At 40.8% G+C, this 18,114-nt stretch overlaps 1 protein-coding gene across 1 annotated transcript in view; it reads right to left on the reverse strand.

Annotated features, from left to right (window-relative positions):
- Positions 1 to 15,087, reverse strand: part of PHF20L1 (PHD finger protein 20 like 1) — a 56,978-nt gene extending 41,891 nt beyond the window's left edge. The window contains exons 1-5 of the mRNA XM_009818793.2: positions 15,061 to 15,087; positions 13,779 to 13,884; positions 5,378 to 5,549; positions 5,138 to 5,222; positions 4,254 to 4,342 (exon numbers count right to left, since the gene is read on the reverse strand). Coding sequence (XP_009817095.2) covers positions 4,254 to 4,342; positions 5,138 to 5,222; positions 5,378 to 5,549; positions 13,779 to 13,861 — 429 coding nt within the window. The 5' untranslated portion in view covers positions 13,862 to 13,884; positions 15,061 to 15,087. The remainder of the gene's footprint in view (positions 1 to 4,253; positions 4,343 to 5,137; positions 5,223 to 5,377; positions 5,550 to 13,778; positions 13,885 to 15,060) is intronic.
- Positions 15,088 to 18,114: the final 3,027 nt, after the last annotated feature.

An 18,114-nucleotide genomic window follows, 5' to 3' on the forward strand; every position in this document is an offset into this window, starting at 1 on the left:
CTTCAAGGACCACAATGAACTAAGTATCCTGTTCTAACGGTAGCGGTTCTGGTGCAGCATGAAGGGTTTTTTTGTTTGCATTTTATTTCATTGTTTAGATACTTTCCTTAAGACATGGAGCTTACAAAGGGTAGCAGGACACATATAACAATGAAGCAAACAAAGGTTAAACATTCAGAAGCCAGAGCAGAGAGACATTAATTATGGTGATGGTTATACTTTTTTTTTTTTTTTGAGATTAACATGTAAATTTTAACTCATTGAAGAGAGCCTTGAGCGGGTGGGTAGACAAGATTACCTCAAGACGTCCCTTCCAACCTCAACAATTTTGTGATTCTGAATTGGCCAGAAACTCTGTGGGTCAATTTTTATTTTGGCTCTGGAGTCAACATATAGGCACAAAAGTGACAGGTAATTCCTGCTTTTTAACCTTGAACTCCTGCTGAGCAACTGCTCAGCTGCACAGCTCCTGACATGTGAGAACTCTAAGTTGCCAAGGTGACTATATTTCTTTTGAAAAGCACAGAAACTCCTCCTTCAAAAAGATACATTTGTGCCTTTTTCAGAATCTTTAGAAAAAATTAACAAAAAGTGGGAGAATAACAGTGGGAGCCTAAAGCACAATGAATTCTGAAATCTGTCTCAGGGTCACTGCAAGATATCTACTCTGTCAAACATAATAGTAGGACACTAAACATCATAGATATCACAGAAACTAGTTGCAAATCTTTAATAGCAGGACTTTTCCCCAGAATATTCAGTATACACAAAGCCAAGGGCCAATATGAACACCTTAGAAATTAATAAAGTAAAAGCAAAAAAGTTTACCCTACTTCTCCCTCGTGTCCTGGCATTTTCCATCTATTTGCTGTGATTTTGTAACTCTGCACCAGTTACTTTGCACCATCCAGCCTGATTTCCCGCTTCCCACAATATCTCACCCCAGTGAGTTTCTCATTTACATATATAACTTTAAAAATAAAATAAAAATCTGTATTTTCTTCTTTTTTATTCTTACTAAAATTCATCTTTCAAGTAAGCTGAGAAAATTGACAGGAGAGAAGTAATGGGACACTGTAGTTAGAAGACAAAACATTACTTTATCACTACTGAGGAAAACTGTCATTATGCTAATCAGATTCACTAAATCAAAGCACAGAAAATTGCACAATCAAGAAATACGTTAGTGGAAATTACCCAACAGCCTTACACATCAATTGGCTAAAACACTTAGATTTTAAAATATTCCTTTGCATGACCTTAAACCTGCAACAGTGGGAGGGCAAAAACCAGAATAATTTCTAAAATCCAACCCTTGCGCCAACAGCAGAATTCACACACACATTGTTCTCCCTTCACCTGCCTACAATCACCACCTTTTTGCTTCTTTACAGTACTAAAAATTCAGCTGTTTTTCCTCTCCTGACGCATCACAACTCCCAGCTCCCACACAGTCATACATACACATACATAGAACATCATCAATCTATTGACTGGTTGATTCCATATCAAGCCTGGATTCCTTACCCTCACCTTTCAATTCTAAACAGTCTGCCCCACCTACATCTTGGCTCACATTGTCTCCTGTCACATCTTTTTTCTTCTGTCCCAATCGCAAATTCATGCTTATTCCTCAGCTTTCTCTTCCTGTGTGCAAAGTCCCCTCCCTCTCCTTCAAAACCCTCCTCAAAACTCACTTCTTTTGGTTCGATTTCCGTCACTAATCTCAGCTCCGGCGCTATCTGCTCCCTCTCGCGCGCCTAATTACATCGAAGATAAAACAAAAAACATGAAACAGAAAAAGTAAGTTATCCGAATACTTCATATGTGCTCTCACAAGGGCAGTCTCAATATCCCCATCTTATTTTATTTTTCTCTCTGTACTACATTAGCCACATTTGTGTGATTTTAATTAATTTGCACTTATCTGCAGAGCAACCTAACCTATAGTCTCATTGCATTGAATCACACAAATATTTTCCACTCTTTAAAAATTTTGCCTTTCCACCCTCACAGCTGAGTCTTATTAAAACACACTTCTGCTACTACTCAAAAATAGAGTTTGGGTGTTACAGTGTTCACAATCTCTGCCTTTAAGACACTCTAAGCTCAAATCAAAGAATTAACTAGTCTATATCCCTCTTTCTCCATGTAATTCAAATTCTGCATGCTTAGCACACACCTTCCAAACAGATCTTGTGTTTGTTAAATTTGCTAATGCACTAGAACTTGAAGTATCTTAAGCTTATACTCATCTCTTGAAATGTACTTTTTCTTTGGAAACAACCAAAAGCAAGACATAGGTTTAAATTAAGCATGAAGTGTTAGATCTGCCAACTCCACTATTTTTCAAATCAAGTTATACTCTTGGCATTTTTTTATACTTTACATAATTTTCAGTAAATGTCATCTTATAAAATAAATAATGCAAAAAAGCAGAAACATCCATTTGAGTTCTAGGTTTGGACAAAGCTCTGTTTCAGATAAATGATTTTCAAACCTTCAAGTCTTAGATTCCATTTTTATTCTTAAATACCACAAAAATATTTTGAAGAACAAACATTTTACCATAGCATAATGATGTAGGAGATGTTGCAAAAAAAAGCCTCTTTGCCTTTGAAAGCAACTTCATGCCTATCTCTAATATTGCAAAAGGAAATGCTAAGACTAGTATCAATTAGCATTATAGAAAAGTGTAATTGGTGTTGTTCTTGCTGCAAGAGAACTTAAAAATTCTAAATCCATCTCAAAGTGTAAATTTTGCCCCCTTATTCTTTCTCAACACTTCACTGAAGCCACCTACATTCAGCCCCTGAGATGCATGAAACTGACACCTTAACTCTCAACTACTAAGAAAAATTAGAAATAATAAATGAGCTGAACTGCCACCAAGCATGTCTGGACATCAAAATGGTTGTTAAGAAATGGATTTTTTTTTTTTTTTTTAAAGCTGAAAATGCCTGTGGCCTAAGAATAGTAACTCAAGATTAGACACAACATAGCTCCCTAGAAAAAGCACAGGACAGAGTAAGGGCCTTCTTCACATTGTCACAGAAGGGCTATTTCAGTTAATTCACAACCACATTACCCAAGTTTTTCTTTTTATGAAGTAAAATGAAATACTCTAGCTTCTTAACTTACTGTCATACTGAAAGGATTGTTTGAAATATTATATACTGGTTCAACAGAGTTATTGTAAGACTGCAGCAAGAAGCCAGTGTTAGCGTGACTATGGATTTCAGTTTCATCTCTTTAATAAAACATAGTTTAAATAGTGCAGTGTTGCCTGCACAAAGTTCCAATGTTCTTTGCATAGATGATCAACCCTACTATACAGCTACCTGTAACCTGGAGGCCAGGATACAGAAATGTTTTCAAGCCAATTAGCTTATCCATCTGCCCTTGTCACAACAGGGATGGTTACAACAGTAATTACGAAATACCTGAATTTTGTTTGCCAAGTTAGGAGCATTCTGAAGAAAACTGGGAGCAAATAACACTTTTTTCACATTTCTTGTCTCAAGTCTCAAATAGTTTCAGTGGAGTAATTTCTCATTAACTATGTGAATACAGTTACCATGCAAGATAAATGCAATGGCATTTCCACTGAAAGCATGTAACAATTTTCAAAGTTGTTTTTCTTTTGCAAGTAAAGATATGCCTATTGACCAAATCATGTCCTCTACTTCACAGTCTCCCTCAACTTTTACTCAGCATCTCTTCTTTAACAGCAACTGGACATTATCAGAGATAAAGAAATATTTATCTGCCTGAATCCCCAAAAGTTCTGATACAGGGGAGAAAACCTGCACAGAACAGTCATGTTAATAAGAACATGTGGGCAAAAAGTTACCACGGTAGCAAACAACAGAGATGGAGTGGGTAAGAAATAAATAAATAAATAATCAGCAGCACAGACTACTGACAAGCTAAAGCTTTTTTCTGAAAGGACACCAGAGGAAAAAAGTCTCTGGATGCCCCTGGCTTTGTAAACTCTGCAAGACAAAACTCTGGGAACAGATTAGTCAGCAATGGAGTGTATAGCAGCTAGACATTTCAGATAGAGGCAAGACTAATTGAGCAGCACACTATGGGGCATCATCCATACAACTGGTGAAGCAAGGCAGTGCAGGACCTAGAATAAAGACTGTAATCTAAAACGAGTTGTGCTAGATGACATTTTTACTAACTCAAGATATTTAAAAAAAAAAACTATATAAAACCTAACAAAGGGATACCTAAAGTATTCTTACCTGCCCTTTTGCATCCTCTGGCATAGATTTGATATGCATCCTCTTAAGACATCGAATAACACCATCATAGAACTGTACTGTGAACGTTCCTAGAAAAGGATTGATGTAATCACTATGAGTAGTTAAGAAACAAACACACCTTGTCACTATGAAAGCTTTAGCAAAATGTTTTGTAGGCTATATGAACAAAGTAACCGGGTGTTACGTACAGTCAGGATTGAGAATTTGAAGAAAAATAAATGACAGCCTCAATGAAACGCTGCTTTTATATTATTGCTCTCTGTCTAATTGGACAATTTCAAGCATGCTTAAGCTACTGTGTCACTTTTGTTCATAATCCATTGAAAGAATTAGGTAATATTTAAGTTGCCACAATAGGGAAACAATTCAATTCACAATCAAATCCTCGTTTGCTTTGAACTTTTTTTTGAACAGCAAAAACTTCAACTTCTACTTATGTTCATTAGAAACATCACCCCATTGTGAAGTATTGCATCTAAGTTGTTCCTGTATTTCCCTATTTTCATTGTTTTTCTTCAATAAACAGAACTTTAGAGAGACCTACCATTCCTAAAACAAAAGTTTAAAGGTATCATTAGCCCAAACCAAGAACAGTACAAAATATTCATAACACTGTGCACAGCATATTCTTCTCATCACTGAGGAAACATTAAGCATTTTGTCTTCCAGGAGAAATTCCAATTGTCTAATTTCACACAGATAAAAGATGAACCTCTTACTAAACTTGATAGAACAGAACATTTTCACTCAATATTGAGGCAGTGAGGAAAACTTTATACGCATGTCAAATTTTTAAGCAGACTAGAGCTACAGCATAGCGTATGCAAACAGTCCTTAGCAATGGACCATACATGAATACATACCCTCTTTATTAATTGCTTCAATCTTTGCAGGGTAGTATCGACAGTCTGTCCAACGAGCTAGGACTTCTTCTCCAGGTTTAAAATCCTATTTTATACAAATTTAGTCATTAGTATTTTAATCATTTAGGATTTTTTTCCTACAAAGAATTAAACATTATGTGCTAGAGAGATTTAATGTAGGAAAACAAGTAACACAGTTTACAAAAAAAGAGTCGAAGACAGAATAAATGTGCCACTTACAACAAATTCTTCATCATCTTTCAGTCCTTCTTTCCTTAATGCTGGTCGCTCCAAGGGTCGCAACCTATTGCTGTCCCAGTAAATCCACTCATCGTATCGATGACTCCAACGTTCAAAATGCACCAACATCTTCCCCTCTTCATAATCTATCTTCTCAATACGAGATGGATACCTTGAATGATAAACATAAAATTATAAATCCCAAAGCTTTTTCCAGGGTTTTTATTTTTTTGCATACAACAGTGCTTACATGACCATTCAGAAAGTTATACTAACACCTTGTACTGAAAAATCTCCAAGTCTGAAAAAGATGAAATTAGTAAACTAATTGTTATCCCACTATCAATTTAAGAGTTATCTATACACATCACTGATATGTCATCAGCTTCATCCTAGTCAAATTTAAACCTCAAACTCCCAGACCAAGACTGTCTGAAATTGGCATTAGATGTTTGTGCTTAGCAGTTTTAAAACCTGTGCTTGTTTAAAGCAAAATCCTGTAAGTTTTCATTTGCTTGGGAATGGGAAGGATATAAAATAGTTTTAGGAGTACATTCACTACTTTTATCATATGAAATGCTTCATCAAACTACACCATTGATTCCAGACAAATCTGAGCAACTAATCAAACCCAGAAGTCAACAGAACATTCTTACTTAAGCTAAGCTGCTTACTAATTTATAGATCAGCTTCTATGATTTCAGTGCCATTAAATTTGATTTATAGTAACTATTTTTTAGCAGCCATCTCTCTGTAACTCCACATGCACTAAAATAAATATGTCAGTCTTAATTAACATGTGGATTTTACTCTCAGCAAACATTATGTGTGCTCAGTAGAACTAATCAGGACTGAGCTGCAACCAGATCAAGTCTTAGGCATCTAATTTTGGTGCGGCATAGATGTAGTTTAGGAACCATAAAGTTTGAGATTACATTTGTAGGGAAAAATGGCAAATTTCTTTAACTTCAGCAATTATTATTCAGTCTTACTATTTCTGTTTCTCTTAAGTGATGTATTTCACAAAATTGTGGTAAGGGAGCAAGGAACAAACTGGTTTTATTACACTATTTCCTCCACCAAAATTATTAGATCCCTTCATTTCCACTGTATGAAGTGCAGAGAAAATTGGAATGAGCAGACCTCAGCTCCTTCTGCCCTTCAAAAAAGTATTGAAACAGATTCAAAAGCGTAAAGGATCTGCTAAAAAAAAGTTAATTAGATCATCAAATTTTTGCCAGAGTTTATATTGGGGATGGTCTAAAGTTCACAAAACATGTATTGAAAGAAAGACCACAGCAAAAGGACAGCTGTCTTTCATTAAGAGGCAACCTGTTTTTCTAACAAAGTGCTACTGTGGAGCAATGGTATGAGAGCAGAGCTTGAGCAATCAATTTCCAGCCCTACTGCAAATTCCATCAGCTAGAAACACAACTGACATATACTGGAACCCTGTCAATATTTTCCATTTTGAATATTTTCTCTACAAAATACTGGCCGTGCTCATAAAGGAGTCTTTAGCACTATATTCTGATTAAAATACAAAAGCTTTCAGGAAGTACAGGCTTTCCTTATTTCCTGGTGGCTAGAACAAGGCATTAAAACAAAAGGTGTCAAACTCAATTTGCTCCTTCATTTCTCCACTCCTACTTCTTCAGCTGCAGTGATGCATACCGCTTCCCAACACCTAAATATCTCAGGAGTTCCTGAATTAGAAAGACTCTCTCTGATTTTCTAAGTTACTACTGCAACTACTTCAGCCACATTTCACCCTCACATCTGAATGTACAATAGGGTCCAACCTCTTGTTGCATTTGTCTCATCCATACATTTCAGAAATGCAAAATATTTTCATAGCCGTTCTTTAAGTTCCCAACTTCTTCTCACTGAACTTTTAAAACGACAAACAATGTCTTAGTCTCAAACTGCAGACTCTCATTTGCTACCCTGCTAACAAGATCTTTTTCAAGATAAAAGAACTCCATGGGACTTCTTTCAGAGGAGCAACAAGATCAACCTCTTTTCCCCTCTCAAGTAGACTGACAACAACAATCTACCAAGAACAGTGAAACTGATGATATATTGTATCAAAACAGAAAGTAAAACTCATAGGTCAAAACCTGAATCCCATCATCAGCATTCTGGTTTAACTTTGAAAAAGGCTTCAAGAAAATAAGTCCCCAAAGGGCTGGTCTTCCTAAGCCATGCCTCTGTCGATGCTTTCTTCTTAAGTCTACATGCTGCTAGGTTTAGGAATTTTATTACGAAATTTCTTACTATTTTTTTCATCTTCCCAAGTGTTCCAATTTCACAGAGGGAAGGAAGGAAAAACACCAGAAAAGCAAGAGGACAGGAAGTGCACTTTGTAGCAATCAAAAATGAGAGCTTGTGGACAAGCACAGAAGCTGCAGTAGTGAAATGGAAAAGAAGAACGATGGTGCTCTTTCTCACTACAGTTGGAAATTTCAGGTTTATCACATGCCAGCCAGGCAGCAATGCAGAACTACAGTTACTTTACAAAATTCAGGGACCATCAGCCAAAAGACAGAATTCTCCTTTTCCTACACATCTACAATGCAAATACTCTGTCCCCATTAGGGCACTACCCTACAGCAGTTCTCTTGCTACATTTTTATTGCTGCTACGGCTGATAGCTTTCGCTGGTCATCATCAGCAAAGTCACCATTCCAAGCACTCTGTGTAGAAGACAACAGAAGGGATAAACTGGCAAAATATGGTACACTGTCCTGGAAAGAGAAAACTGAGTAAGAGGGGGAAGTAAAATACAGAGTATAGTTTATAAAAATGAAGATAGTTTTAAGGAAAATTCAGCGAGCCAAGAATTGAGACGCTAACATATATTGGGGGTGGGAAGCAAAGCTACCATCATTTAATAAAAGAAGATATTCAAAATATTAAGTCTCATTAGGGATCACCCAACAAAGGAAATGCAGCACCAGGTATTTGTTGGTTAATTTCTCTTTGATAAATACAATTTTTGCTACTGAAGTCTTTTAAAAATGTCATTATCAGCTCTGAATCAAAGTCCATGATACTGGTTTTGCCCAGTTAAATCTTAAAATAATCGTATCATAACATAATGACTTTATTCCAATAATTTATTTTTCTTCAATGTATGTTACAACAGTGGTTGCAAGATGACTAGAGCCAAAACCCACATTCAAATACAATCCTTAGAGATGGAAGATTTAGCAGATCTCTGAACCACCCAAGCTATATACAACTGGTTATTAGGCAACCCAAAAATAACTTTGTATGGATTTAGCAACAAGCTATTACCCTCAATATCCACTAAATTTAGCCACACAACGTGCCACAAATATGTATAAACAGTAATATTTCACAATAGTGATCCCGCAGTGGAAAAGAGCAGACCGTACATATTGCAGAATTTACTACTGCAAATTTTACATTGCACAGAAACATTTTTCTGGTGTTAATAGTTTCTGTACTTTTACTGAAAATAATCAATGTCATAAATTGCAAAATTAAACAACTATTTCAAAGGCAATATGCACTTCCTGCTAGTAAAAGATAAAATGGCAACATTATTTTTTTAATCCGCCTTTTTAAAGAATTATAGTAACAAAGCATACAAGAAAGCTTTTACTATGGCTAAGAGCAATGTTTATATTTATTCTGCAGAAAAAAGATTAATATGAAGGTGGTTACATCTCATACACATGAGAAATTTAATGTAGAAGTTCCTTCCATTGTAAAGCTACAAGTAGGCATTAGGAAGAAGTACTACAAAGGGGAATACAAACATCACTCTCTACAGTATCAAAGTGTAACGATGTCTATGGTCCAACAACCTTATAGTCAGCTTAATTCTTCCCGTCCACACCCAGCAAGTACTCCACACTAAGGGATCAGAATGAATTTGGTATACAAAAAGATTTGCCAACGTTTGTTCAGCACAAACCAGAAAAATACACTCTAAAAAACTGAGAAAAACATCTTTACTTTTCACAGAAAAACACCCCAAACAAACCAGACCACCACACTCCAGTTCAATAATGCAAGTGTTCTTTTTGTGGCAAGAAACAATAACCTGCAAGTTTTGGGTGTGTTTTTTTAATAGCATGCCAGAAATAGTATTTAATAATCCCAAATAAAGTCTCATCCAAATTTCAGGGGGTTTTGTTCTTGTTTTTTAAAGAGAGAACAGGAAAACTATTGTTAGCTGATGGTATCTGCCCAGTTTACGTACTGCATGCTCTCCATTCTCAGGTTCCATTAATCCAACCCTTAAGAATTACGCAACATTTCTGTAAAGCTGCAGAATTTAATATGGCTTACAAAATTTACACTATGAAGCACTGGTCAGACAACAATGCTCCAATGTTCATATAGGAAAAATCAATGGGAAACTTCCAGTTTTAATTTCTTGACAGTGTAAAAAAAGCATACCCATTTCTTCCAATGCACTCAACACATATTAATGGCTACACGGAAAGGATTTTTCATTTTTACATCATCATCTTCCTTTTGACCCTTCAAAAGTGACCAACAAGTGGTGAATTGCCCTGTGAGATGGGACAACAGTTATTTCAAACTGTAAAAACGTTAGTAAATTTGCCCAAGTTTGCACCTGCAAAGTGTAGAAACACACGCATCCTTCCTGCCTTCATAATAATGGCACAAAAAGTCATTCCTTCTACCTTGTACGGGATATAAAACCAAATACCCTCCATTCTGACTTCTCCACAAATAGTCTCCTGGTATCTGCAAACAGCTATTTCTAACTCCCCACCTTTTATTATATATATTGTATTATATCAATATCAAGCACAGTCTTCACAGTCCTCTCAAATACCTGGCTGTGAGATAACCCAGTCAACTGAAATACAAAGCAAGGACTGTACAAAATAAGATTTCCCAAAGTCTTACAGGGAAAAAACTTCTTCCATAATGGAAAAAAAAAAATAAATCCATCCAGATAATCAAATATACCAAGTCAAAGTGCTGTTCTGATAACTAACCTATTTCAGTGAGCTGTTTCCATTCCAGAACTGCAACAAAGGCCATGTATCTGTACTTCCTTCATTACCTAACTTACAGTTTAGATCAAGCAGATTAATAAAGACTATGGTCTCAGAAAAACAACAGGGTTGTTTTTTTCAAAGCAGTATCTGGCACTTACAGGATAACTGGTAGAAAGCTAGAGCCACAAAAGACACAAGAAAACAGAAAAAAAGGAAGAGATGCATCTTTAAATACATCAGCTTTAGAGAATCTGTGTCCTACTTGTGGGACCTAACAGCTTAAGAACCAGCCTTACACATGGGCACGTACTTGAAGATATGTGTGATTTTACGCTGTTCCATTTGTTTTGTCAGTGAGAGGCATAAGGGGGGCGTGCACATGTATCCGTTTTTGCATGAGATCATAGGATAATCCAAGTTGGAAGGGACCTCAGAAAGCTGCTAGTCCAACCTCTCACTGAAAGCAGGGTCAGCTGTGGGATCAGACCAGATTTTCCAGAGTTTTATCCAGCTCAGTCTTGAAAACCTCCAACGTTAGAGACTCCATAAACTCTTTGGGCAACCTGATCCACTGCTTGACCGCCCCACGGGAAAAAAGATTCTCCTCGTACCTAGCCTGAATCTCTCTTGTTTCAGCTTGTTCCTGTTGTCTCTTGTCCTCCAACCACTCTGCAGAGCTTGGCTAAGTCCTCCTGGTGACATCCCTGTAGGTATTGGAAGGCTGCTAGTGGGTATCCTGAAGCCTTGTCCAAGCTAGACATGTTCAGTTTCCTCACCTACTCTTCACAGGTCGTACACTCCAGGCCGCTGATCATCTAATAATTTTCTATTATCAGTCAATCCCATCTCATTTACTATCTGCTGACAGATGATCACATTTATTTTGATTAGAGCTGCATTTCATAATTTGCTTTAGTGACTTTAACAAGTGGTACAAATTCATTATGTAAGATGACCTCTCCTGCAACAGTATACCGTTCTTCACTTGATAAAGAAGTAACTGCAGTTACCTTCATAATAAAGCAAAAATAAAAACACTCATTGACAGCCTGTCTTTGCTGACTAGTTTGACCAGGCTTTCTTCTATGAAGTAATTATACATGCCAAATGATACCAGTGACCCAAACACTGTCTGCAAAAGCTTTCTCGTTTGAAAGCACACAGGTTTTAAGCAATAAATAGTCAAGATACACAATACCCTCTCCAAAGTTTATGGAATTCAAACAGAACACCAGATTCCATGAGATGAATTTCAGCAACTACTACACGGATGAAAATTTAAGACCTTCAGAAGTGCCTCAGAAAGGAAAAACACACAGCAGAACCTTACTCTATTTTTTCCCATCCTCTAGAAGCCTTTTTTGATTAACGTTTTAACCAGTCATGAACATTGGATCTTTAAATGACAGCAGGCTTTCAGAAAAATGGAGAAAAAAATTAAAACGCTTTCAAAGGCTATTTTTCAGCAAGTGTTCTCAATTTGTTGCTTGGAGAAAGACTGAGCTAAGCAATACTACTGCTCTTCAATTTTGGTTTTGTTAAAAAATATAAAGAGATAGCATGCAAGTTCAGCAACTTTATGTTCTTTGAAGTATGTATTTCTGCATACAGATGAGGGGAATGCATACAGCTTATATATAGAAAGAATTTAAAAAACATCCACCACCCCCTTATGCAACAGAAAGCTAAGAGGAAAAAAAATAATTCACATGGACTATTATTCCAGCCCATGTCACCCTAATAATAACACAACAGTAGGCTTTCTCTAATAAGCTCTTTGGTTACGTCCATGAATAGTATTTCATTTGAAATAGAGTCCTGTTTTTAGTGTTGCTGTAACTGCAAAATTTTAATAATAACTTTCTGCTCCTGTATACGGCACCACAAAAGTTTACATGCATATAAACTTGACCAGTTCTACCTGGTGGTCCAGATGATGGATCAATTCCTAGAAAGTTCAGAATAAATTCTACTCTGCCTGAAAATACTAAGCAACTCAGCTGCAGAGCTTGCGACAGGGCCCACGCCTGACAAGGCCAAACCTAAACAAGTACTCCAGAACTGACATGCGACCCTCCCCTGTGAAAAGGCTGGGCAGATCCAATACAAACTATACACTGGATATTCAGTAATCTTTTTTTGATATGATTAAACTGAAGCTATCTTTACACATTAACTTTTGTTATCTAGTTACATTAACCAATTATCTCTAGTCACAGGAGGTGCTATAAAAAGTTCTGTTAAAATTATTTTTATAGCATTTTTCAGACAGTTTCATAATCTTAGCATACAGTTATAGAATCAGTGTGTTGAAAACCCACTCTACAGCAACAGACAAGGACTGTTCTGTAAAACGTATTTTCCTTTAGAGACCATTTATTAAAACAAACACTTTTGCTATAATTAAAATCAAAGCTCTACAGATAAAAAAAGTTTAACACAACTTTTTATACAGAGCATTAACTATCGGAGTAAACATGTAAATAATACCCAGACTTCTCTATCACATAACTTGGAGTTAGCAGGATCAGATATTTACATGAACATGCTTAGTTCTCCAGGAATGCAACAGAAAAGCAGGTACAGGCCTTTATATTTCCTAGCCCTAATTCATCAGAGAGCAGCTAAGAAAAAACTTCTGGGTAGAAGCATCAACTTCCTGTGTTATCTACTTTAACAAAACCAGGGATTTTTCAAACTGAAATAGCATGGCCAGCATACATCATGAAATGAGCCCACTTGCATTAATAAAATTTTGACTAACGATTTATTTCAAAAGAACAACTCCTTTCACAATATGCACGCTGTGTAGCGTGGTCCTTGTGCCCAGAAATTTCCATTTTATAGTCTTGACTCTTACTCAAGATACGACTGGGTGATGCAGAGTCACAGTGTTAAGCACTTCATTCCTCCAACTGTTCGATACAAAACCAATCATACTTACCTATTCCATGAACCCCAATTAAGGATGTTTTCTTTCTTTAAAATCAGTTTTGTGAACCTATGAAGTATGATAACTGAATACAAAACAAACTTGCATGCATGCCTTCAAACTAAAGAAGTCTTTAGTCACAGAAGTTTGCCACATTAACACACCGATCATCTCGCACATGAGATTGCATTCCACACTCCTCTGGAAATGCTCTTTGCTTACTATGGCTGCACAAGCAACTAAAAGCAAACGACCAAAAACCCATAGAAAAGTTTAGTTTGATTTCTGAAGAGAAAATATTTTCCTAAAAACTAACAGTTTTAACAGACTTATTATGTGGAAATTCATAAAGTTCACAGTCAATTAACAAATGCACTAGGCTTTGTAATTAGACATCAAAGCACACAATATACACAAAGTAATTTTGCTCTTAACGAATAGTGCACAATGTCTTCCATACCATTTTTGTAAATAGTCCAGTGCCTCCAAACGAGCACCAATCTCAAACGTGATCCCAGGACGATTTGGAGGCTTTTTACTCATCTTGATATTTTCTTTTTCACTACCTTTGGAGGGGAAAAAAAAGTCATATTAAAACACATAATGTTGTCTAAAACATGTCACTGACAGCAAATATACTCCATAGGGTGGAAAAAGATGTGAAATTTCTACCCTTTCCATTAACTGCTTAGCTTTCAGAAGTATAGCCAAAGCCCAAAGGAGGCATTAAAGTATGCACATATTTTTATACAGATTTCTTTCCCTCCCCAAAAAACCCACTCATCAACCTTAAGTAAAAAAAAAAAAATAAAATCTGGTGCTTATCTCTGGAACGTGTCCAGAGAAGGGCGACGAAGCTGGTGAGGGGTCTGGAACACAAGTCTTATGAGGAGCGGCTGAGCGAGCTGGGGTTGTTTAGCCTGGAGAAGAGGAGGCTGAGGGGAGACCTTATCGCTCTCTACAACTACCTGAAAGGGGGTTGCAGAGAGGTGGGTGTTGGTCTCTTCTCCCAAGTGACTAGTGACAGGACTAGAGGAAATGGCCTCAAGTTGCGACAGGGGAGGTTCAGGCTAGACATTAGGAAAAAGTTCTTCACTGAGAGAGTGGTGAAACACTGGAATAGGCTGCCCAGGGAGGTGGTAGAGTCACCCTCCCTGGAGGTATTCAAGGAGCGTGTGGATGTGGCATTGTGGGATGTAGCTTGATGGGCATGGTGCTGTGTGGTGTTGGGTGGGTTGTGGCTTGTTATTGTTGTTGTGTGGCGTGGGTTTTGTGGTTGTGTGTGTTTTTTTTTTTTTGTTTTGTTTTTTTTTTTCCCCCCCCCCCCCCCCCCCCCCCAGGTTGGACTCGATGATCTTACAGGTCTTTTCCAACCGTACTGATTCTGTGAACTGTACTACACTATAATTCCTTGACATCCCTTTGGAGTTACCTAGATGTGTGTTCTCTCCTCTGCTGTGGAAAAAGTCAAAACCAAGAAAAACATACCTTACCAAGAATAGAAAATTAAAGATAAACATTACCTAAAGGACAGGTAAGATGAAATTAACAAAACCAAAAATAAACAAACAAAAAAAGTGATCTGCAGCCTTTCTATGCACTCTCAAGTCTGATTCTTAGCACTAAGTAAGTTTCATTCACAAGTGCCTTTTAACGGTTTTTTGGTAATTCAGTCACTATCAAAAAAAATCACTTCTCTGTCCGACTACCATCACTATTACCGTGACTTTCTGATGCACTACCTTTATCATCCCGAAGCACAGAGTGGCTTGCCGTCGGGGGCGCAGGCTCCTGCTGCGTGCCTACTGAAGAGCAAGGGTGCCAGGCTGCAGGGCCACAGCTCCTGGGTCCGGACCGCGAGAGGAGCGGCACTCAGACACCAGTTTTTAAGCAGGGCTCCCCTGCCAACGCCGGGAGCGCGATCCGGGGCAGCTGCCTCGGAGGCGGTGGCCGACCTGAGGAAGCCCATGCCGCTCCCCGAGCGCGGAAGACACAAAGGGGTCCTCCCCAGCCAGGCTCGGAGTGCGGGAGGGCCCCCGGCCGTCGGGGACTGCGCGCTCCCGCAGGCCCAGGGGAGGACGCGAGTGGCCGCGGCCCGCCGGACCCCCCGGCCGCGGTCAGGGCCCAGCGCGGGGAGGGCCGCGGGCGCCGCCCCGCCAGGCCCGGGCGCCGTGAGAGGGGCGCCGGGCCCCCGCGCCGCGCCGGGCCCGCCCGGAGGGGGCCATCGCCAGGGGCCGCCCTCCCTGCCGCCCGCGCCCTCCCCGCGCTCCTTACCGCCTCCTCCGACTCGCAAGGCAGCGGCGGGGCCTGTGGCGGACCGCAGCCCCGGCGCGGCGCCCGCTGCTCCCGCTCGGCGCGGCGCGGGGTGTCCGGCGCGGCGGCCGCCCTCACAGCCCCATCCTCCCCGCGCCCCGCCGCCGCGTCACCACCCCGCGACGAACCCGCGAGGCGCGGCTCGGCGCCGCCATGCCACCGCCCCCGGCACGTGACTGCGGAGCCGCCGCCGCGTGACGCGGGTCGCGGGGGGGGGGGGGGGGGGGGGGCGAAGCGAGGGAGACAAAGGGAGGCGGCTGTGCGCATGCGCGGCGCTGCGCGGTGATTGACAGCGCCGGTCACCCCGCACCGGCCCGTGAGGTGCGGGCCGTGGGACCGGGCCGTGGGTGACGCTGTGGTGGTGACACCGTCGTGGAATGGTGCTGGCAACAGCGTCACGGCTTTCCCTGCTGCCATCATACACCGTCAACCTCAGCTGTAAAAATAGGGGAGAGGGAGGAAGGGGTGGGGGTGGCCACTGCGGTGGCCACTGCGGTGGCGGTAGCCAGCGGCCGGCCAGGCATCAGTCGGCTGGCGGGAGGCGCAGAGCCACGGCCTCATCGCAGCCTGCGTTTACCTCCCTCCTTCACCCATGAAACCGGCTTTATCTCGACCCACGGATTTTCTGGCTTTCGTTCTTCCCACTCCCTCCCCCATCCCACTGGGAGCGGGGGGTGAGCGAGCGGCTGGGTGGGCACTTGGCTGCTGGTGGGGCCCAGCAGCCCCTTTTGCACCCGGCATGGGGCTTGAGATAACGACAAGATCGGGTCAGGGTGTGCTAGGCTGGATTTATAGCTGTTACAGCGGTTTAGCTGCTACTTGTGGGTCCCAGCGTCGACTTACTTGCTCCCATTCTTGCTGCACATTAAACTCCAGGGCTTCTTAATGGCTGCTGTCAGCTCTTGGTGTTTGCTGTGCTGCTTATCGCTGTGGTTTGCTTTGCCTGGGAGACCTATGATAAAAGCGCTGGCCTTGAGCCAAGTCTGGCGTTTGGCCCCTGCATTGCTTCTGTCTCAGTACTCTGGGAACCATCTCATGGAGACCTTCCTCCTCTTCTCCTCCAGGACAGATGTTTCCAACCTTCTTGTAATGGCAAGATCAGCATCATCACATCCCCGTGAATGTGACCAGTAAGATAACAGTCAAGTTTCCACCAGCTAACAAAAAAGAAACACAAGCTTTCCAAGGCATAGTGGGCTTCTGGAGACTGCACATTCTGGGTCACAGTCAGCTCGTGAGTCCTCTCTATTGAGTGACACAAAAGAAGAACTTTTTCAAGTGGGGCCCTAAACAGCAGCAGGACAGACATGACATAGTTTCTGTGGTAGCCCTTGGGCCCGTCCAGACAGGACCTGCTGTGAGAAGCATGCTCTGCACTATAGCTGGGGAGCATGGCCTCACCTGGAGCCTCTGGCAGAAAACACCTGGAAAGACATCTAGGTTGACATCTAGGGTTCTGGAGCTGGGGATATCAAGGGTCAAGGTGCCTGTGGTGCACTAGATGTTCACAGGAAGGGTCCCCTCTGCACCTCATGCAACCGACACTGCGCGAAGTAAGTGGGTAGCATTGATCATGCAACAGGCTCAAATGGGGACCCGCAACTGCCCATGAATCCTGGAAGAGATCACAGTTTGGCCAGGAGACAGAGATTTCAGAGCGTCACCTGAGGAGGTAGTTCAGGCCCAAGAATATAATAAATTAGCCGAAAGTGAAAGGCAAGGTGCTCTGTTTACCAGTGGATCCTGTTGTGTCATGCAAAACCATTGGATGTGGAAAGCTGCTGTGTGGAGTGCAAGTCATGGACCAAATTAATTGATTAGACTTTTATGGACATTTGGGGAATGTCCCACAGACTAAGGGAATGATGTCTGTATGTATGCCAGAGGACGAGGAGGGGGGTGATGATTGATGGGGATGTATTGGAGAGTGTAGGACCTGAGTATGGTGTACATGGTATGGAACAAGGGGTGGGAACTGGGTTTGGCTGGGATGGAGTTAACTTTCTTCATAGCTGTCCATATGGTGCCATGTTTTGGTTTTGTGGCTAAAACAGTGTTGACAAGACACCAGTGTGTTGGCTATTGCTGAACAGTGCTTGCACAGCATCAAGACTTGCTTTTTTTTTTTCACTCTGCCCCCCCAGCAAGTAGGCTGGGGGTAGGCAAGAGACTGGGAGGGGACACAGCCAGGACAGTTGACCTGAATTGGCCAAAGGTATATTCCATGCCATAAAATGTCAACCTCAGCAAGAAAACCTGGGACAGAGGAAGAAGAATGGTGGGGCTTTTGTCTTCCAAGGTGGCCATTGCTGGGAGACTTGGCTGGGCGTGGGTCTGCTGGTGGGAGGTGGTGAGTGATTGCCTTCGCATTGCTTGGAGTTTTTTTGGGTTGGGTTGTTTGGTTTAGGTTTCTCTTGCTTTCCTTCGCTTATTAAACTGTCCTTATCTGGATCTACCAACATTTTTACTTCTGTTCTTCCTAT

The sequence above is a fragment of the Gavia stellata genome, chromosome 3 (genome assembly GCF_030936135.1).
Source record: "Gavia stellata isolate bGavSte3 chromosome 3, bGavSte3.hap2, whole genome shotgun sequence".
Lineage (NCBI taxonomy): Eukaryota > Metazoa > Chordata > Aves > Gaviiformes > Gaviidae > Gavia > Gavia stellata.